General features: G+C 37.6%; 1 protein-coding gene across 1 annotated transcript in view; it reads right to left on the bottom strand.

The window, feature by feature from the left end:
- The window catches only part of SLC9A9 (solute carrier family 9 member A9), a 597,181-nt gene that overhangs the window by 430,464 nt on the left and 150,840 nt on the right, over positions 1-15,877 (bottom strand). Inside the window, exon 5 of the mRNA XM_017882282.1 lies at positions 8,173-8,288. Coding sequence (XP_017737771.1) covers positions 8,173-8,288 — 116 coding nt within the window. The remainder of the gene's footprint in view (positions 1-8,172; positions 8,289-15,877) is intronic.

A 15,877-nucleotide genomic window follows, 5' to 3' on the forward strand; every position in this document is an offset into this window, starting at 1 on the left:
TCTTTCTTTCTCTTTCTTTCTTTCTTTCTTTCTTTTTTCTTTCTTTCTTTCTTTCTTTCTTTCTTTCTTTCTTTCCTTTCTTTCTTTCTCTTTCTTTCTTTCTTTTCTTTTTTTCTTTTCTTTCTTTCTTTTCTTTTTTCTTTCTCTTTCTTTCTTTCTTTCTTTCTTTCTTTCTTTCTTTCTTTCTTTCTCTCTCTCTCTCTCTCTTTCTTTCTCTCTCTCTCTCTTTCTTTCTTTCTTTCCCTTTCTTCCCTTCCTTCCTTCCTTCCTTCCTTCCTTCCTTCCTTCCTTCCTTCCTTCCTTCCTTCCTTCCTTCCTTTCTCTCTTTCTCTTTCTCTCTTTCGAGATGGGTTTTGCTATGTGGTCCAGACTGATCTAGAACTGTTGGCCTCAAGCAATCCGCCTGCCTCAGCCTCCCAGAGTGTTGGGATTACAGGCATGAGCCATTGTGCCCAGCCTGGATTTATTTTCCATTTTAATTGGTTTTCCTGTGTTATCTAAACTTCAGGGGCATCACCTGCCACGGAAGGAGCAGCACTTGAATATAACTCAACTGTGTTTAGAGCTAGCTGAGTCACTCAGTAGAAGGCAACAAACTCAGCCTTCAGTGTTGGGACCAGGGAATGCTGGTTGCAGTGCTTCTGAACTAGAAGATTTGTGCAAAGGTGATGCAAAGTGAGGCCTGACCCTGAAAGGCAGAATATCTACATATGGCAGAAGAGAACAACCTTAACTAGCTAGATTGGCTGAAAATATATAGTCTTGAGTCCATGATTCCAGTGGCTGCCAAGGGACTTCTGCATTTCCCTTGGGCTGTGTGAGGGTGAAATCTTCTAGCAATGACATAGTGACCAGGCCATTCCTAATCCTGGGGATAGAGCAGTCTATCCCTGTATACTACTCTGGGGCTCTGATCTTCAATCTACACCATGGGTTCCAAACCTAAGACTCACTTTCATTTCATGTTCTTTCAATCAACCTCTCATACCATAAGCAAAATAAGACATGACAAACCAGGAAAACTGTTTGTAACTTATATTACAGAGAAAAGATTAATATTCCTAACATATTAAGGGCATCTAAACATTGAAATGTAAAAGTTTAATGACTCTACTGGAAAAGGGTGTCTTATAAATAGAAAAAAATAGATATATAATAGAAATACATATGTATAAGAACTTTTTTCTAAAAATTTCATATCTCCTAAATATATGAATCTTACTCATAATAAAATACAAAAATACAAACATACGATCTTACTCATAATAAAAGAAGCACTAAGTCATGCTATAGGGATATATAAATCCTCACCTTTCCTATGGATAAACCCCCCAAGTTTTGATTGTCTACTGCATTGACAAGACTGTGAAGAACAGGTATTGTCATACCTTGCTGGTATGAATGCAAAATGGTACAAATTTTATGGAGGGGAGTTTGGCATCTAGGAAAATTACAAATACATTTACCATTATCTCCTTCCAGAAATGTCTCCCAAAGAAACACTGTCAAAATGCAAAAAGCTATTAATTTCAACATCATACATAATTGCAGAAGAAAGAACCCAAATTTCCATCAATAGAAGACTGATTGAATAAACCATGGGGGTACTCTTCAACTACTAAAGATAATTAGAAAGATTATTATTATTATTTATTTTGAGACAGGGTCTTGCTCTGTCACTCAGGCTGGAGTGCAGTGACATGATCATAGTTCACTGCAGCCTCAATCTTCTGGGCTCAAGTGATCCTCCCACCTCAGCCTCCCAAGTAGCTATAGCTGGAACTACTGGTGTGCACCATAAAAAGATACCAAGCTATCTTTTTATTTTTTTATTTTTGGGGAGACAGAGTTTCCCTATGTTGTCCAGGTTGGTCTTGAACTTCTGGGCTCAAGTGATCCTCCCACCTTGGCCTCCCATAGGGTTAGGATTATAGGCATGGGCCACTGCTCCCAGCTGAGAAAGATTTTTATATGTTGTTATGAAGAGATCTCCAAAATACTGTTAATTAAACAAAAGTAAGGTGAAGAACCATGTGCATAGTAGCATATAGAGGAATGTGTGCATGTTTGTGTATTTGCTTAAATTTAAATATAGAAGGGTAAGCCAAAAACCAATCAAAATTGTTGGAAATTTAGGGTAAAGAAGACAGGGAGAGAAGCTAGATTTCTCTTATTTCGTTCTGTGATTTTCTTTTTAGAATCCTATATATAATCTAGTTTTAAAACAAAAATTAAAAACAAAATAAAACAAATGAATATTATTATATATCGACTTGTGGCTTAACCACACAGAGAAGTTACTTCAAGTGATTTTAAAAAAGGGAATAATTTTTAACTGTACCTCACTAGTGGGATATATCCACAGGTTAAAATAACCACAATAAAATCTTAAACAGTTTTAGTTATCATATTTTTAGTAACAGTATATATATTATACTTTTGAGAACATATGTTTTAAGCAAATAAGAAATTATATGAATGTGTATGAAGACAAAGAGCAGGCAGAAGAAAATAAAAATGAAAATAAAATTCAAGGCAGTTAAGTTCCTATAATACTAAATTTTAACTGAAAATATTATGAATTTGTGATATAATTTCTCCTTTTAAAAAAAGGTCTAAAAACAATTACCAATTCAGCAGCAATGCAATCCCTTAGTGCCCAGATTATGGTCTCTAACTAAATTTCTCTCTTAGAAAAAGTCAAGGCTTTTCGGAGAGATAGGTAATTCCTAGGTAGAGTGCAGGAAATATACAAGATAAGATTGAAACATCTAGTCTTACTCAAAAGCAAGAAACCTATTGAAAACTGTCAGGATTATAATAAAAGGATACAGGGGAAACTTGAAGAGGCTCCCACTTGTCAAAAATGGAATCTTTTGATCATGAAAAAGAATATAATGACAACAGCAGATTGAAACATGTCATCTATGTAAAACTCCATGTGCTCACAGTGATATGTGTTTTGTTTTGTTTTGTTTTGTTTTGTTTTGTTTTGTTTGAGACGGAGTCTCGCTCTGTCGCCCAGGCTGGAGAGCAGTGGCCGGATCTCAGCTCACTGCAAGCTCCGCCTCCCGGGTTTACGCCATTCTCCTGCCTCAGCCTCCCAAGTAGCTGGGACTACAGGCGCCCGCCAACTCGCCCGGCTAGTTTTTTGTATTTTTTAGTAGAGACGGGGTTTCGCCGTGTTAGCTAGGTTGGTCTCGATCTCCTGACCTCGCGATCCACCCGTCTCGGCCTCCCAAAGTGCTGGGATTACAGGCTTGAGCCACCGCGCCCGGCCACAGTGATATGTTTTTAAACGTTCATCTCATTGGTCACATGTGCAGGATGCTACACAACACATTCTTTTGAAAATTAGTAAATAAAGAAAAAAAATGGATCATTTGCCCTGCTTTTGTTGTTTAAATTATACCATTGGGTACTGAAATAATTGAACTGGAAAACTACTTCATTAAGGAGAGTACCACCAGCTAATAAATGCAAAAGGTAGGATTAGATTAGCATACCACTAGTTTCTAACCCCTAATAAATACTGGCTTAAGCAAAACCTATCAGTGGGTACTAAAACCATTGGATAAAATTGGGTAACTCCAAAATGTAAAGCTTTGCAAACTTTAATGTGCATATGAATTTCTTGAGGATACTGTTAAATTCTAGCATCTGATACTAAGTCTGTGGTTGAGCCTGAGATTTTATATTTATAACAAGTCACTATGTGTTGCCAATCCTGCTGGCCTGAGAAGTGATCCTCCCACCTCAGCCTTCCAAGTAGCTATAGCTGGAACTACTGATGTGCACCATCACACCAGGGTATTTTTTAAATTTAAAAAAAAAAAAATTTTTTTGAGAGACAAGGTTTCCCTAAGTTTTCCAGGCTGGTCTTGACCTCCTGAGCTCAAGTGATCCTCCCAACTTGGCCTCCCATAGGGTTGGGACTATAGGTGTGAGCCACCGCTACCAGCTGAGAAAGATTCTTATATGTTCCTAAGAAAGAGAAAAGTAGCTTGACATTCAAGAGCTGGCCTGATACTCTTAGCTAGACCTTGATGTTCTCCTGTTGAACAAAATCAACTTCACAGAATGACATCAGGCAAGGTTATTCTGTGACCATGATGGATCCAGACAAAAACAGTACTACTGTGTAATTATGTCTAAACACAAATAATGAACATTGTCCAAACCACAAAACTGACCAAACATCCCCCTATCCTGGCTACTATGAGTGACCACTGCTTCTTCACCAATTGTAGCTTTAGGCTCAATCGAGTTCTTTCCTCCTTCTAAGTAAGACTTAACTAAGATGCCCAGTCTTGGAGTTATTCCCACTTCCTGACAGCATCGAATCCAGACCAAAGTCCTGATGCCTTAAACCCTCACTAAAATAACCAAACATAAACCCAGGTCCTATAATAAGTCCTTTCTAACGTAACATGATTCCCCATGGTATTCACTTTCATTACAACGGGTAATAAAACCATGTTGTTCAACCACAGGTTGTGTTCTGGTAGTCTTTGCTACAGTAACAATCAATAATATGATGGATCAGCTGACAGCTGAGTCACCAATCAGTATTTGCCTCCTGAGGTGATGCAACAGAAGGCTCACATAACCATCTTTAAAGTAATCATACCAAAAAGGTTGAACCTGAATCTGATTAAACCTCTGAATCTAACTCTCAGTTTATAAGAAATACAGGGCACTGAGGAATATTTTAAGGAACTCTATTCAATTCAACCACAAGACAAATTGCCACTTTTTTAAAACAAATAAATGACAAGAAAATAAAAATAAAAGGGAAACTTCTAGATAAAAAGAGGCTCAACAATCATATCAATCCATGGTAATATGCTGCCCTTGTTTGGATCTTGATTTGTACAAACTGCTATACAAATGAATAATGACAATAAGACAATTAGGAATATTAAAACAATGAGAAGATTTTGGACATCATTAAAGAATGATAATATTTTTAGGTCTTACAATGACAATGCTCATTTTTCAAAACATTTACAAGGAAAATAATATGATTGCTAGAATTTGCTCTAACATAATCCAGTCATGATGTGAGAGAGTGCATGTGGAGGGGGTATAAATAAGGGGGTATAAATACGATTGCTCGTATTTGATAATTGCTGAAGGGCATATGTGAATTCTTTTTACTATTCTCCGTATGTTTGATATGCTCGAAAAGTACCATAGTAAACATTTTAAAAATATATCTTTAAACCATTTAATGTAATACATCGTTCTCAAAAGAAGAGAAGACATATTGACTGGAGAAAAATTCAGGATGATAACTCAAAATAGTTACATGTTCTAGAACAGGGGTGTCTAGAGCAGGGGTGTCCAATCTTTTGGGTTCCCTGCACCACATTGGAAGACGAATTATTTTCTTGGGCCACACGTAAAATACACTAACACTAACGATACCTGATGAGCAAATTAAAAGGTCTGTGCATAAATCTCATTATGTTTTAAGAAAGTTTATGAATTTGTGTTGACCAGCTTGCAAAGCCATCCTGGGCTGCATGCAGCCCATGGGCTGCTGGTTGGACAAGCTTATCTAGAGAAATAAACTATAATGACTTTAAAGATCTCTCCCACTACTGAAATTACTTTCTAACCAATTTCTTTAGCACTATTAAAATATTCCNAAACGTTCATCTCATTGGTCACATGTGCAGGATGCTACACAACACATTCTTTTGAAAATTAGTAAATAAAGAAAAAAAATGGATCATTTGCCCTGCTTTTGTTGTTTAAATTATACCATTGGGTACTGAAATAATTGAACTGGAAAACTACTTCATTAAGGAGAGTACCACCAGCTAATAAATGCAAAAGGTAGGATTAGATTAGCATACCACTAGTTTCTAACCCCTAATAAATACTGGCTTAAGCAAAACCTATCAGTGGGTACTAAAACCATTGGATAAAATTGGGTAACTCCAAAATGTAAAGCTTTGCAAACTTTAATGTGCATATGAATTTCTTGAGGATACTGTTAAATTCTAGCATCTGATACTAAGTCTGTGGTTGAGCCTGAGATTTTATATTTATAACAAGTCACTATGTGTTGCCAATCCTGCTGGCCTGAGAAGTGATCCTCCCACCTCAGCCTTCCAAGTAGCTATAGCTGGAACTACTGATGTGCACCATCACACCAGGGTATTTTTTAAATTTAAAAAAAAAAAAATTTTTTTGAGAGACAAGGTTTCCCTAAGTTTTCCAGGCTGGTCTTGACCTCCTGAGCTCAAGTGATCCTCCCAACTTGGCCTCCCATAGGGTTGGGACTATAGGTGTGAGCCACCGCTACCAGCTGAGAAAGATTCTTATATGTTCCTAAGAAAGAGAAAAGTAGCTTGACATTCAAGAGCTGGCCTGATACTCTTAGCTAGACCTTGATGTTCTCCTGTTGAACAAAATCAACTTCACAGAATGACATCAGGCAAGGTTATTCTGTGACCATGATGGATCCAGACAAAACAGTACTACTGTGTAATTATGTCTAAACACAAATAATGAACATTGTCCAAACCACAAAACTGACCAAACATCCCCTATCCTGGCTACTATGAGTGACCACTGCTTCTTCACCAATTGTAGCTTTAGGCTCAATCGAGTTCTTTCCTCCTTCTAAGTAAGACTTAACTAAGATGCCCAGTCTTGGAGTTATTCCCACTTCCTGACAGCATCGAATCCAGACCAAAGTCCTGATGCCTTAAACCCTCACTAAAATAACCAAACATAAACCCAGGTCCTATAATAAGTCCTTTCTAACGTAACATGATTCCCCATGGTATTCACTTTCATTACAACGGGTAATAAAACCATGTTGTTCAACCACAGGTTGTGTTCTGGTAGTCTTTGCTACAGTAACAATCAATAATATGATGGATCAGCTGACAGCTGAGTCACCAATCAGTATTTGCCTCCTGAGGTGATGCAACAGAAGGCTCACATAACCATCTTTAAAGTAATCATACCAAAAGGTTGAACCTGAATCTGATTAAACCTCTGAATCTAACTCTCAGTTTATAAGAAATACAGGGCACTGAGGAATATTTTAAGGAACTCTATTCAATTCAACCACAAGACAAATTGCCACTTTTTTAAAACAAATAAATGACAAGAAAATAAAATAAAAGGGAAACTTCTAGATAAAAGAGGCTCAACAATCATATCAATCCATGGTAATATGCTGCCCTTGTTTGGATCTTGATTTGTACAAACTGCTATACAAATGAATAATGACAATAAGACAATTAGGAATATTAAAACAATGAGAAGATTTTGGACATCATTAAAGAATGATAATATTTTAGGTCTTACAATGACAATGCTCATTTTCAAAACATTTACAAGGAAAATAATATGATTGCTAGAATTTGCTCTAACATAATCCAGTCATGATGTGAGAGAGTGCATGTGGAGGGGTATAAATAAGGGGTATAAATACGATTGCTCGTATTTGATAATTGCTGAAGGGCATATGTGAATTCTTTTACTATTCTCCGTATGTTTGATATGCTCGAAAAGTACCATAGTAAACATTTTAAAATATATCTTTAAACCATTTAATGTAATACATCGTTCTCAAAAGAAGAGAAGACATATTGACTGGAGAAAATTCAGGATGATAACTCAAAATAGTTACATGTTCTAGAACAGGGGTGTCTAGAGCAGGGGTGTCCAATCTTTTGGGTTCCCTGCACCACATTGGAAGACGAATTATTTTCTTGGGCCACACGTAAAATACACTAACACTAACGATACCTGATGAGCAAATTAAAAGGTCTGTGCATAAATCTCATTATGTTTTAAGAAAGTTTATGAATTTGTGTTGACCAGCTTGCAAAGCCATCCTGGGCTGCATGCAGCCCATGGGCTGCTGGTTGGACAAGCTTATCTAGAGAAATAAACTATAATGACTTTAAAGATCTCTCCCACTACTGAAATTACTTTCTAACCAATTTCTTTAGCACTATTAAAATATTCCCCTTTTCTTTTCTTTCGTGATTACTAACAGATATGTCAACTGCAGATGAAGAGGAATAGAAATTATTATGTAGACTCAGGTGATAGTCTTGGGGAGAAACATTCAATTTAAATGTTTGATTTTTTTTTAATGTTTGATTTTAAAAGAAGAAAATAGATGATTTGAGCAATTACCTGGATCTGTAGCAGACATCAGTGAACCAAAAAATAAACAGTCAGTGAAATGAAAGTCTCCATTTTTCAACTGGCCAGCATGTATCATAGCCTTCACAAAACCATACATAATTAACCTGTTGAAGAGAAAAACATGACCTTCAAACATCAAGATGAACCCCGTGTAAACCCATGCTATCATAAGCCACATGCTAATGTTTTTCCCGAATACGTATCATGCACAAATTGCCACCGCCCTGCCAAATGACAGTCATGCTAGCTCTCTGTACACTGGAATCTCTTGGCTATGAAAGATAATTTTACCAAATATCACAATTTATTCACCTGGTAAAAGGTAATGGAACAGTTTATAGTATACTCCAATGAAAACAAGATAAATCCCAAAGATATAAAAAATAATCTGTCAAATGTGGCACAGCAAATCATATCCAAAAACACAGCAGCTGTGCTGACATCTGTAAATGGATGGCTTTTCAGTTTTCCTTGTTTTGTCTGCTGGGGGTGACTGAAAAGGGTTCAAATTTCAAGTCCATCACTGTGATGAGAAGGATATTAGCCAATCACAGGGCACTCAGTCAACCAGTCACCTTATAATAGATGAGTGTCTGCTACTAGTGGTGTCAGGACACTTCCACGCTGGGTAGAGAATCACTGTTAGGTTCGAGCATGTAACTCCAGCTCACTGTTTAAAATGAATATTGAAATAGTTGCATTGTGATCTTTCAAGGAAAGATTCTATAACCTTACTGTCCCCACACCATGGCATGCTAATTGTCTGTTTTGGTCATCATTTGCCATCCTATAGCTTTTAATTGGTATTTAATTATTTAACTGACTGATTGATTTTGCTAAGATCCTAGTAGAGGAAATGGAGAGGTGGGTGAACTGGATCACAGTGTAATTTAAGAATTGTAAGAGTCTTTAGAAACTACAGACCATGAAACCAACAGATGGATGTTTAAACACTCACATGAACTTAAAGTTAGTTCTAAGGTTTTGGGCATAGGTAAAAAGGCTAAGAGTCAGATACTAAAAAATGTTGATAAGAATGCAGATATTTCAAATTATGTTAAGAAAAGTATCTCTATGAGAGAATATTTCAGACCTACCTGCATTTAAATCCAGGCTCTACTACCTACTATCTATATGATTTTAAGTTATTACTAAAACTTTCTGAACCTGAATATCCATGAGGTAGGGATAACAGTCATAGCCCACATAATTATTTTAAGGATTAACTGAGATAATACATATTTCGTGTCTGGCACATAGCAAATTCTCAGTGAGGTCATTGAGGCTAATAATAATGATAAAGATAGTAGGTAACATTTACTTACCATTTTTACTTGTACACATGCTTTAACTCATTAAATCCCCATATCAATGGTAATATTTTTGTATTTTTTAGCAAGAAAACTGAATATAGTGTGATTAAGCAATTTGCTTAAAGTGACACAGCTATTAAGTTGTGAAGCCCAGATGTGAATTGAGAGGGTCTGGCTCTAAAGTCTAGGCTTTTAACCACCACACTGTATCGCCTAGATCAACAGTCCTATATTTTACATGATATGTTAGTTCATGTAATATACCCTCAACCACACCATGAGGTAGTTGCTCTAGGTAGTCCAAAAGACAGCAATGAAGAATCCCTAAGAACTTAGAAATAATTCTACCCTCTGAATTGAACTATTAAGTCAATCCATAATGGTTTAGAGCACAGGGGCCCAACATTGCTTTGCAAAGCATGGATTCTAGAAGGAGAGGCTGAATCTTAACCAGGCTGAAGGTATTAAATATCTGAGAAAGACTATCAGTGGGACACAGCATGGGAGATGGGAAAAGGCAAGTCTAAGAGGCCTCATTCATGGCAGCTCATCCACACTTATCCAGAGGACAGCACACTGCCAGTTACCAGGTGCAGTCTCTTGATAAGTATAGGGTAGCTTCATTCAGCTTATTTATTCATTCAAAAGATACTTTATTATTATTATTATTATTATTATTATTATACTTTAAGTTCTGGGATACATGTACAGAACATGCAGGTTTTTTACATAGGTATACACATGCCATTTTGGTTTGCTGCACCCATCAACCCATCATCTACATTAGGTATTTCTCCTAATGCTGTCCCTCCCCTGGGGCCCCACCCCCCGACAGGCCCTGATGTGTGATGTTCCCTTCCTGTGTCCATGTGTTCTCATTGTTCAACTCCCACTTATGAGTGAGGACATGTGCTGTTCGGTTTTCTGTTCCTGTGTTAGTTTGCCAAAAATGATGGTTTCCAGCTTCATCCATGATTCCATGTCCCTGCAAAGCGACATGCAATTGCATCCTTTTCATGGCGTGCCATAGTGTTATTCCATGGTGTATATGCTGCCCACATTATCTTTATCCAGTCTATCATGGTGCGACATTTGGGGTTTGTTCCAAGTCTTTGCTATTGTGAATATAGCTGGCTGCAAAAGGTAAGACATATGTGTGCATGCTGTCTTTATAGCAGAAATCTATTGTTATAATCCTTTGGGGTATATACCCCAGCAACGGGGAGTGCTGGGTCAAATGGTATTTCCTTGGCTTCTAGATCCTTGGGAATCGTCACACTGTCTTCCACAATGATTGAAGCTTAATTTTACCTCCATCAACCAGTGTAAAAAGCTTCCTATTCTCCATCATCCTCTCCGCCAGGCTGTTGTTCTGACTTCACTTTTTACATGATTGTCATTCTAACGGCATGGAGATGCGTATCTCATTTGGTGGGTTTTTGATTTGCATTTTCTCTAATGACCAGGTGATGATGAGCCTTTTTTTCATATGTTTGTTGGCCGCCATACAATGTCTTCTTTTGAGAAGCTGTCTGTTCATATCATTCACCCACTTTTTGATGGGGTTGTTTATTTCTTGTAAATTTGTTTAGAGTTCTTTGTAGATCTGGTATATTAGGGCCCTTTGTCAGATGATAGATCACAAAATTTTTCTCCCATTCTGTAGGTTGCCTGTTCACCTGATGTTGGTTTCTTTTGCTGTTCAGAAGCTCTTTAATTAGATACCATTTGTCAATTTTGACTCTTGTTGCCATTGCTTTTGGTGTTTTAGTCATGAAGTCTTTGCCCATGTCTATGTCCTGAATGGTATTGCCTAGGTTTTCTTCTAGGGTTCTTATGGTTTTAGGTCTTATGTTTAAGTCTTTAATCTATCTTGAGTTAACTTTTGTATAAGGTGCTTCTTATTGATCCCCTACTATGTGTCAGGCTCCGTGCTAAAGGCACAAATTGTATCAGTGAACAAACAAAGATCTCTGCCGTCATAGGGTACACAGTTTAGCAGGATAGACAGCAATAAGACACAATCAGATATTCAAATTATAACTGTTATCTACATTACTTTCTAATCAACACTGGGACATTCTGGACAGTCACGGCATTAGCAGAGAAATGATCCTCAGTATTCATCTATAATGAGCCTCTTCTGCCTCTTCTGGCATTAGCCCAACTTCCCTTCAGCCTCTTCTGGCATTAGCCCAACTTCACCTTGGCGCTTTGTCACTTGAACTGCAGTTCAAATATTGAATATCAATTGGTTCTGGAATCAATATAAACTTTGTGATCTGTCACTATATTTCTGACTTCTATACCCATTAATTTAATTTGCACGTTAGGAATCTGAAGCTCAGAATTAAAATGACTTGTTCCATATTGTACAGAAGCCATTAAATTGGATATTATAAAAAATATGTATACATACTACCTAGGTATGGCAAGGTTACATGGAAACTAGAAGCCTCATATACTATTGCTGGAAATGAAATTAAAGTTTTTATGGAAACCAATTTGGCAATTTATTCTAAAAGTATTAATTTTAGAAAAATTCTATAGCTTATTAAATGGTTTCCTATAAATTTATACCAAGAAATTAATAAAATATGTACCAAAAGATGTGAATTTAGATTAAGATTCCTATTATTTATAATAATAAAAAATTAAAAGCAATCTACATGTCCAATGAATGACTAACATAATACAAATGATGGTGGACTAATATGCAACTATTAAAACTCTATATAATAATGTATATTAAACACAGAAAAGTAAATTGATAACACAAATTATAAAGTGATATATACAATAAATTATACTGGACACAGAAAAGTAAATTATTAAAACAAGTTAATGATTATATCTAATTGTATAAAATTGAGTATACTTAGGCATACATATAAACAGAAAAGTTAGATGCATACAGCCCTGTGTTTTGTTAATAGTGGTTATATAATAGAATTAAACAACTCCTCCTTTTACTTTTCTGCATTTTCCAGTTCTTTTAAATATTGCTATAATTAAAACAAAACAATGTACATTAGTGAGTACTATTATGGACACAATAGTTATTCATTGTGTTACTTAATCCTCATAATTCTATGAGCTATGTTCTATAATTATTCCTTTTACAAATGAGAAAATTAAGACTCAGAGAGGTTAACTAACTTGCCTAAGGTCACAGAATTAGCTTGTGACAAACCAGAGTTTGAATCCAGGCAGTTGGACACCAAAGCCTACATTCTTAACCACCAACTCTACAACACTTTTGAAATCAGGAGAAACATGCATGTGTGTGAGTACACACACACACACACACACACACACATACACACACACACCCCACATACAGTTTACTTTTTCAAAAAAGAAAGGAATTACTTATTTACTTGAAATCAACTCCTTGACCTAAAATAACTACAATTTCAGTCACTTCCTTGAGATAATACAAGAAACAAAAATAAAAAGTCCAGTTCAGTTCAAGCTCATTATGGTAATTGTTATTATTACTAATATAGCAATGGCCACTATCATTGCTAATTATAATAAACCAACAATTACTGTGCACCTACAATGTGCCAAGCATTCTTATAATGGTAGCTATTGTTATTGTTGCTACATTATTATTAATAAAAACCAATTAGTTATAAATACATTAACTGGTAGGCTAAAAAATGAAGCCACCCATTACCAGCCACCATATCCTCACAGAGAGGTATATTCTTTCTGCCATCACTTCATAGAAGGCACGATGGCTCAGGACAGGGCAGATGCAATTTCATGGGAGAGGGAATCTGGTGAAGTCTAGCACATACAATGCCCTGAAGATGGCAAACCTGAGTTAGATGTCCTCCCGTGGACACTCTGAGGTTAGTGACAGCCTGAGTTACAGGGGTGGACAGAAGCAGAAACTGTATCATAAAAAGTAAAATCATTAATAACATTGATTTCAGCAAATATTCAATTAGTAATCTCCTTTGAAAAACAGAGTGCTGGTGCTATAGAGCACATAAAGACAGAAATCCATGACTTGCTCTCAAAGACTAGAGACTCACAGGATGGCAGTCATAAATTTTACTCTAATAGAAGGCATTGCATAAAAGGGGATTTGGGAAAATGCTTAACATACTCATTTCATTTCGAGTTATGACGCATACACTAATTTTAAATTTCATGAGCTAGTTTCACACTATTAAAGTCCTACACTTAAAGCTATGTTGTAAAAATGTTTCAATACAAAAGTTCCAGAAGTTTTAATTGTTTGGATGATTTAAAATATAGCACCTTAATCTCAGTATTTTTTAAAAGGAATCCTCCTCCTCCTCCCTCTTCTTTTTTAAAATAGCCTTCACTAAATTATGAATAGATCACCAGAAAAGGCAGTTTTTTGAATTGTTAGGGATAAGCAAAGGAAGTTGTCAGTTTGGAGACAAAGCTATGTGGACCAGTCCCATTAACGGTCAGAAAAGCCACATCCCTGACTGCAAAACCATGTGAAATAGGCCACTATGTGGAGCTTGCTCTGCAGTGGGAAAACTCAGGATCTACATGTGCTGGAATCAGTATGAAAGTTATGATCTGCATCTAGATTTCTGAATTCTGTACCCGAATGTCCTTTGGGAAAATACCTTTCCCTATTTATTTGTGCAGATTTTATGGATAGTTTCAGCCTCACATCTTCTTTTTTCCAAAGCACGTATTCAAGGGCAATCCCTCTCAGAAGAACTCATAAACTGTGCTAGGCTGAATAGGATTGGGAAGTTCCCATAGTGAAATTCACTCATTCATGTATTCATTAATTTATGCATTGACTCATTCATTCAACAAATAATTAAAAATATACATAATTCCTGTCTAAAAGACTTTATATTTTGAGATAGAGGTAGAGGAAGATGGTAGAACAGAAGGCTCCAGTGATTGTACCCCCTACAAATATATCAATTTAACAACTATATACACAAAAAGAGCAACTTCATAAGAACCAAATAGCAGGTGAGCACTCACAATACCTGGCTTTGACTTCATATAGCTAAAAGAGGTACTGAGGAGGGTAGGAGACAGTCCTGAAATGCCAATGCCACTCCTCCTCCATCTCCTGGCAGCAGCAGTGTAGCATGGATAAAGAGAATCTGTGCATTTGGGAGAGGGAGAGTGCAGCAACTGTAGAACATTGCACTGAACTTCGGTGCCCTGTCACAGCAGAAAGCCAAACTGAGCTGAACTCAGTTGATGCCTGTCCGCAGAGGAAATATAAAACCAGCCTTGACCAGAGAGGAATTCCCTATCCCAGCGATTAGAACTTGAGTTCTGCCAAGTCTCCCCACTGCAGGTTAAATTTCTCTGGGACCCTAAATAAACTTCAAAGGCAATCTAGGCCACATGGACTGAAACTCCTAGGTGATTCTGAAGCTCAATGCTGAACCGGGCTCAGAGTCAGTGGACTGGGGGCATGCGACCTACTGGAACACCAGTCAGGGTGGCCAACGCAGTGCTCGTGTGACCCCTCCTTCAACTGTAGGCTGCGCAGCTCATGGATCCAAAAGAGATCCCTTCCTTCTGCTTGAAGAGAGGAGAGAGAAGAGTAAGGAAGACTTTGTCTTGTACCTTGGATATCAGCACAGCCATAGTAGGATAGGGCACCAGTCAGAGTTGTGAGGCCCCTTTCCCAGGCCCTAGCTCCCAGATAACATTTCTAGACACAACCTGGGCCAGAAGGGAACCCACTGCCTTAAAGGGAAGGGCACAGTACTGGCAGGACCCATCATCTGATGACCAAAGAGCCCCTGGGCCCTAAATAACCAGCAGCAATACCCATGTAGCATGTCATGGACCTTGGGTGAGACTCTGAGACTTGCTGATTTCAGGTAAGACTCAGCATATTCTCTGCCTGTGGCGGCTATGGGGAGAGACTCCTTCTTCCTGAGAAAAGTAGAGGGAAAAGTAAAAGGTATTTTGACTTGCATCTTAGGTACCTGCTCAGCAACAGCAGGACAGAGCACCAAGCAGACTCTTGGGCTCTTGGACAGCATAGGTGGACCTGCCCTGGGCCAGAGGGGAGGCCAGTGCTCTGAAGAGTGAGTCCTAGGTCAGGTAGCATTAACCACAAGCTGACTGAAGAGAGCTTGGGCCTTAAGGGAACATTGGCAGGGGCTGGGAGTACTTCCTGTGGGCCTATGGTGGTAAACATGGGGTGAGGGTCCCTCTGCCTGTGGAAAGGAGAGGGAAGAGTGGAAATGACTGCATCTCACAGTTTGAGTACCACTTAGTCATGGTAAAACAGAACATCAGGTAGACTTGTAAAGATTTTGACTCTAGTACCTGGCTCCCACATGGCACATCTGGACACATCCAGGGCTTAGGGGAACTTGCCACCTTGTAGGGAAGGATAC

Source organism: Rhinopithecus bieti, unplaced genomic scaffold, assembly GCF_001698545.2.
Source record: "Rhinopithecus bieti isolate Rb0 unplaced genomic scaffold, ASM169854v2 scaffold_12642, whole genome shotgun sequence".
NCBI lineage: Eukaryota > Metazoa > Chordata > Mammalia > Primates > Cercopithecidae > Rhinopithecus > Rhinopithecus bieti.